Genomic DNA, 5738 nt, shown 5'->3' with positions numbered 1-5738 from the left:
TTTTATTCAGGAACTAATAATGGGCAAAAGAAACTATAGTATGTGGAATCATCGGAAAGTCCTGTAGCCATTTAAAAACGTGAGTGGAGAGGGGTGCCTGGGTGGCTCCGTGGTTGAGCGCCTGCCTTCCGCCCAGGGCGTGATCCTGGAGAGCCGGGATCGAGTCCCACATCGGGCTCCCTGCGTGGAGCCTGCTTCTCTGTCTGTGTCTGTCTCTCTCTCTCTCCCTGTGTCTCTCATAAATAAATAAATAAAATCTTTTTTAAAAAATGGGAGGTGGGTGGGAGGTGGGGGTGACTGGGTGATGGGCACTGAGGGGGGCACTTGATGCGATGAGCACTGGGTGTTCTATATGTTGGCAAATTGAACACCAATAAAAAATAAATAAATAAAATAAAATAAAAAAAAAAAATAAAATAAAATAAAATAAAATAAAATGAAAATAAAAATGTGAGTGGAGAACAATTACAACGGAATTGCACTGCACAGCCAAAACCCAGGCTATACTATTCATGTGCCATGGTCACAATTTGGTATTTAGAAACACATGATCCGTGTATTAAATGACTAGTAATTTGAATATGTGAACCAAATTGATAACTGAGGTGTAGGATAAAAATCATGGCCCAAGTGCTTTATCGAGGAACAGTTTTAAGCATCTTGCCCCCGTTGCCTTCCAATCTATACAAAAGCCGCACGTCAGCGTTATTCAAAAGGCAGAAGCCAGGAAGTGTAAATCTTAAAGAAAAAAAAAAGTATGAATTTAGGAGGAGAGCTCAGGCGCCGTGAAAAGCTTGCAGCAGACGCGCAGCAGCACGCAGGCGTCCCCGCCGGCCCGAGGGAGTCAGTCCCTGGAGCCCCAGGCCGCGCCGGCTCCTCCGCCCGACCCCGCCCTGACCCCCGCCCCCGGCGCCTCCCGCACCGCTGCTCCCCGCCCCCACGCGCCCGCCCACTGACGGGGCCCGGCGGCGCGCAGGCGCAGTAGCCGCCGCGGCCGCTCCTAGCCCGGGGGATCCTGGGACCAAGCCTTTCCGGAAGGACCGGCTCGGCGTCCGGGGCAGAGCCCGCGTTCCAGGCCCAGGCCCGAGCCAGGCCCGCGGTCCAGGCCGTCGTCCCTGCACAGCCGCCGGCGTCCGCGGCGACGCTCCAGCGAGCGCGGAGGGCGCAGCGGGCCGCGCGCGGAGGTGGGCCGGCCTCGCCGCGTCGCCGGCCGCAGTACGTGGCGGCGCCTCCCCCTTGGCCGGGAGCGGAACTGCTGGAGGAGCGGCGGCGCAGGCCGGACCGGGCGAACCGGGTCGCTTAACTGCCTTCAGGTGATGAATCATCCGCGGAGTAATCAGATTTGAGGTCCGCAGCCCTCGGTGGTCCCGCCCTCCAGCAGCTTGGAGCGGATGACCGGCGGGTGTGTTGGCGGGGTGCCGCGGTGACCGCTTGCCCTTGATAAAGGAAAGCGACCCTCCTGCTCGCGGCCGTGCGCTGCCCGTTTCCTTGAGAGCTTTCAGGCCACAGCTTCGTTCCGCGGGGGGCCCAGGTCTCCGCGGGAGGAAGGCTTTCCCATGAAAGTGTCCCTCGGCACCGGCGAAATGGGCGTCTCCGCCCACCTACAGCCCTGCAAGGCAGGAACCACACGTTTTTTTACCAGCAACACTCACAGTTCGGTGGTGCTGCAAGGCTTCGACCAGCTCAGAATAGAAGGCTTGCTTTGTGATGTGACCCTGGTCCCGGGCGACGGAGATGAAATCTTCCCGGTTCACAGAGCTATGATGGCGTCCGCTAGTGATTACTTCAAGGCAATGTTCACAGGCGGAATGAAAGAACAGGATCTGATGTGCATTAAGCTGCATGGGGTGAACAAGGTTGGGCTGAAGAAAATAATTGATTTCATTTATACTGCAAAACTTTCTCTCAATATGGACAATCTTCAGGACACCCTTGAAGCCGCCAGCTTCTTACAGATTTTACCCGTCTTGGACTTCTGTAAGGTGTTCCTTATTTCGGGAGTCTCTTTAGACAACTGTGTTGAAGTTGGGCGGATTGCTAACACCTACAATCTGATCGAAGTGGATAAGTACGTCAATAATTTCATCCTGAAGAATTTTCCTGCGTTGCTGAGTACCGGGGAGTTTCTAAAACTCCCCTTTGAACGGCTTGCCTTTGTGCTCTCTAGTAACAGTCTTAAGCACTGTACTGAACTTGAGCTCTTCAAGGCCGCCTGTCGCTGGCTAAGATTGGAAGACCCTCGGATGGATTATGCTGCAAAATTAATGAAGAACATTCGATTTCCATTGATGACACCCCAGGATCTCATCAATTACGTGCAGACAGTAGACTTCATGAGAACAGACAATACTTGTGTGAATTTGCTTTTGGAAGCTAGCAATTACCAAATGATGCCATATATGCAGCCAGTGATGCAGTCAGATAGAACTGCCATTCGATCTGACTCGACACACTTGGTCACATTAGGAGGAGTTTTGAGGCAGCAGCTGGTTGTCAGCAAAGAATTACGGATGTATGATGAAAGGGCACAAGAATGGAGATCTCTTGCCCCCATGGATGCTCCTCGTTACCAGCATGGTATTGCTGTCATTGGAAACTTTCTTTATGTAGTTGGCGGTCAAAGTAATTATGATACGAAAGGAAAAACTGCTGTTGATACAGTTTTCAGGTTTGATCCTCGGTACAACAAATGGATGCAGGTTGCATCCTTAAATGAAAAGCGCACGTTTTTCCACTTGAGTGCCCTTAAAGGACATTTATATGCTGTTGGTGGGCGAAGTGCGGCTGGTGAACTGGCCACAGTAGAATGTTACAACCCAAGGATGAATGAGTGGAGCTATGTTGCAAAAATGAGCGAGCCCCACTATGGCCATGCTGGAACAGTGTACGGAGGCTTGATGTATATTTCAGGAGGAATTACTCATGACACTTTCCAGAACGAGCTCATGTGTTTTGACCCAGATACAGACAAATGGACACAGAAGGCTCCAATGACTACAGTCCGAGGTCTGCACTGCATGTGTACAGTTGGAGACAAGCTCTATGTCATTGGTGGCAATCACTTCAGAGGAACAAGTGATTATGATGATGTTCTAAGCTGTGAATACTATTCACCAACCCTTGACCAGTGGACACCAATTGCTGCTATGTTAAGAGGTCAGAGTGATGTTGGAGTTGCTGTCTTTGAAAATAAAATCTATGTTGTGGGTGGATATTCCTGGAATAATCGTTGTATGGTAGAAATTGTCCAGAAATATGACCCAGAAAAGGATGAATGGCATAAAGTTTTTGACCTTCCAGAGTCACTTGGTGGCATTCGAGCTTGTACTCTCACAGTTTTTCCACCCGAGGAAAACCCTGGGTCACCTTCTAGAGAATCCCCTCTTTCAGCACCTTCAGACCATTCTTAGGACTAAAATGTAGTACCTTTGCAGTGCATCATGGATGATCTCACACTTCCCCTTAAATTGTATCTTCTTAAAGTGATTGGTGCAGTTATTAGGTTAAATGGTAACTGATGTTATTTGTATTGCTTGGCTCAGTGTGTTTATCTGTATGGTTAACAAATGCATTCTGAAAATGTATTTAACATAGCCAGCTGTTTTAACAAATGTAAAAAAGATATGTAGAAAAATGTTTTAGATGTCTTTGTGGTGTTGTGTAAGTCAAATTGTAGGTGGTTGTAGTAAATGTATAATTATGTTCGTTTATGCTTCAAAGCTGCAAGTTTTCATCTTTCACTTCAGAACATCGAAGGGAGGCTGCTTGCTCTGACCTAAAATAATAAAAGGTCGCCAAATATCACCTACCTCCCTTTTTTCATAATAGTTTTTGACATCGTTGGCAATTCACCAGATCGAGTGCATTCAGAATATGTGAAGTTTCCTAGATAGGAGAAATAAACAGCGTACAAAACCCTAAGTCAGGATTTTGTATCTCTGGAGAGAGGGAAAGGGAAAGAGGAAATATAGGTATGTATGCACATAAACACATCCATATGCATACATACATGTGTATATACATTCATACAGCTGTACACATACATATATAATTTTAAAATTGATTGGTATTTCAGCTGTAGGAAAATTGTTTCTAAATTAAATTTTTTTTCTTCTACCTAGCAGCTATTTCTATCCAAATGGGAATTCAGTACCAGAGAATAAGTATCTATAGAATCGTACTAAATTGAGATAGATAAGGGCTACAGCATATTAAACTGACTACTAAATTTGTCATTTGACTAAATTGTTACTTCAGATAAAACCTATTACTTTTTCTGCTTGTGTATTGTTTTCTATAGAGTTGCAAGTTCAGGTTTCTGAAAGTTGGTTTTGCTGAGTAAGTTTAAGCTCTGCTATTTTCCACCCTTTTTGTTCAGTAAAACTTATATGAGGAAAGCTAAGAAAGAAATAACACTGAGCAAAACGATAGGATTTTAAGTTCAGTCTCCCAACTTAGTCATTCTAATGTGATCATTTGATTTGGGGTGATTGCTCCACCCCATGTGCATCCTGAGCTTTGTGTGACCTGCCTTAGGGCTATGATCTGAGCAAGCAGGAGATATACTCAGTTCTGTATCAAATCAGGAAAACGTCCTTTTGACTATTTCTAAAGAACAGGACCAACTTCAGATTCTCTCAGAAGCCAGCTACAGAGAAAGCGTGGGACATTCCTGTTTTTCAGGCAGTACTAAAGTAGATGTTCAGCCTCTAAAATACCAAAGGCATCCCTACTGGTTGAGAATTACATGGGGAGATCTTAATGACCTCTTTTCTGCAAATGGAAGTCATAGGAGTCTTGTAGGTAGTGAGTGATTCTAGAGAGGTACTTTATTGGAATAATTGCCTACCTGAAGAAAAAATTTACATGTGTATATTTACATACATATGAATGTGTATACCCTTACACTTGGGAGATTGTCATAGTATATATAAATCAGGAACAATCTTCTCTTTATTGACAATCTCATAATAAAACTCAGGAACCAGGACAAAATGAATTGGCTTCCAGTGGTCTGAACTTTACTGCCCATACAAGTGTTGATTCATTTTAATGCTTTTTATGATTTCTGCCTTGGCAGAAAATTTCATACTTTCTATGTTTTTTTTAATGACTAATTTTTTTATTACTAAAAATAGCACATTTGAGTACACTTAGAAAATAGAAAAAGTAGAAATTGATGTTAACTTTGTGCATTGAATAAGCAAGAAATGGCATCCCAATCATTTCTTTATTAATGAGGTTAAATATTTGTGTTTTTTGAGTATCTCTGTTTCCTCTTTGATTGGATGTTCATGTCCTTTACCCTTGTGATACCTATTGGACTTGCTTTGTTTTTTTCATACCAAGTTATAGGATCTCTTTATATAATAAATATAATTTAACTGGCATTTGCTTCCATTGATTTCTTTTTCTCAATCTATTACAGTTTTACAAAGGCAGTTAATTTTTGAGATAAAATTTGTCCATCTTTTTGCATCTTGACCTTTCAGGGGTAATTCTGCTATGGTTTCTTTATTTTTTACATAGTTTTGATATATAACTCTTGGTGTTAATTTTGACCTGCTGAGGTGATACTGCCCCGTTTGCCTTCTATTCTGCATAAGCTTTTCTCTTTACCTTGTTGAAAGAAGGTATTGTGGTTTTTAAAAAGATTTTTATTATTTGAGAGAGAGAGCGCACAAGTCGGGGTGCAGAGGAAGAAGCAGACTCCCTACTTAGCGGGGACCTGGACATGG

General features: G+C 44.2%; 1 protein-coding gene across 1 annotated transcript; it reads left to right on the top strand.

Moving 5' to 3' along the window:
* The first annotated feature begins 997 nt into the window (after nucleotides 1–997).
* Nucleotides 998–5390, top strand: KLHL9 (kelch like family member 9). Its single transcript, XM_025988292.2, has one exon. It carries the CDS (start codon nucleotides 1557–1559, stop codon nucleotides 3408–3410), a length of 1854 nt encoding a protein of 617 aa, XP_025844077.1. The 5' UTR covers nucleotides 998–1556; the 3' UTR covers nucleotides 3411–5390.
* The last annotated feature ends 348 nt before the right edge of the window (nucleotides 5391–5738 follow it).

This window comes from Vulpes vulpes, chromosome 12 (genome assembly GCF_048418805.1).
Source record: "Vulpes vulpes isolate BD-2025 chromosome 12, VulVul3, whole genome shotgun sequence".
NCBI classification, from domain to species: Eukaryota; Metazoa; Chordata; class Mammalia; order Carnivora; family Canidae; genus Vulpes; species Vulpes vulpes.
The sequence above is the reverse complement of the archived record's forward strand: the minus strand, read 5'-3'. Positions and strand labels throughout refer to the sequence as shown.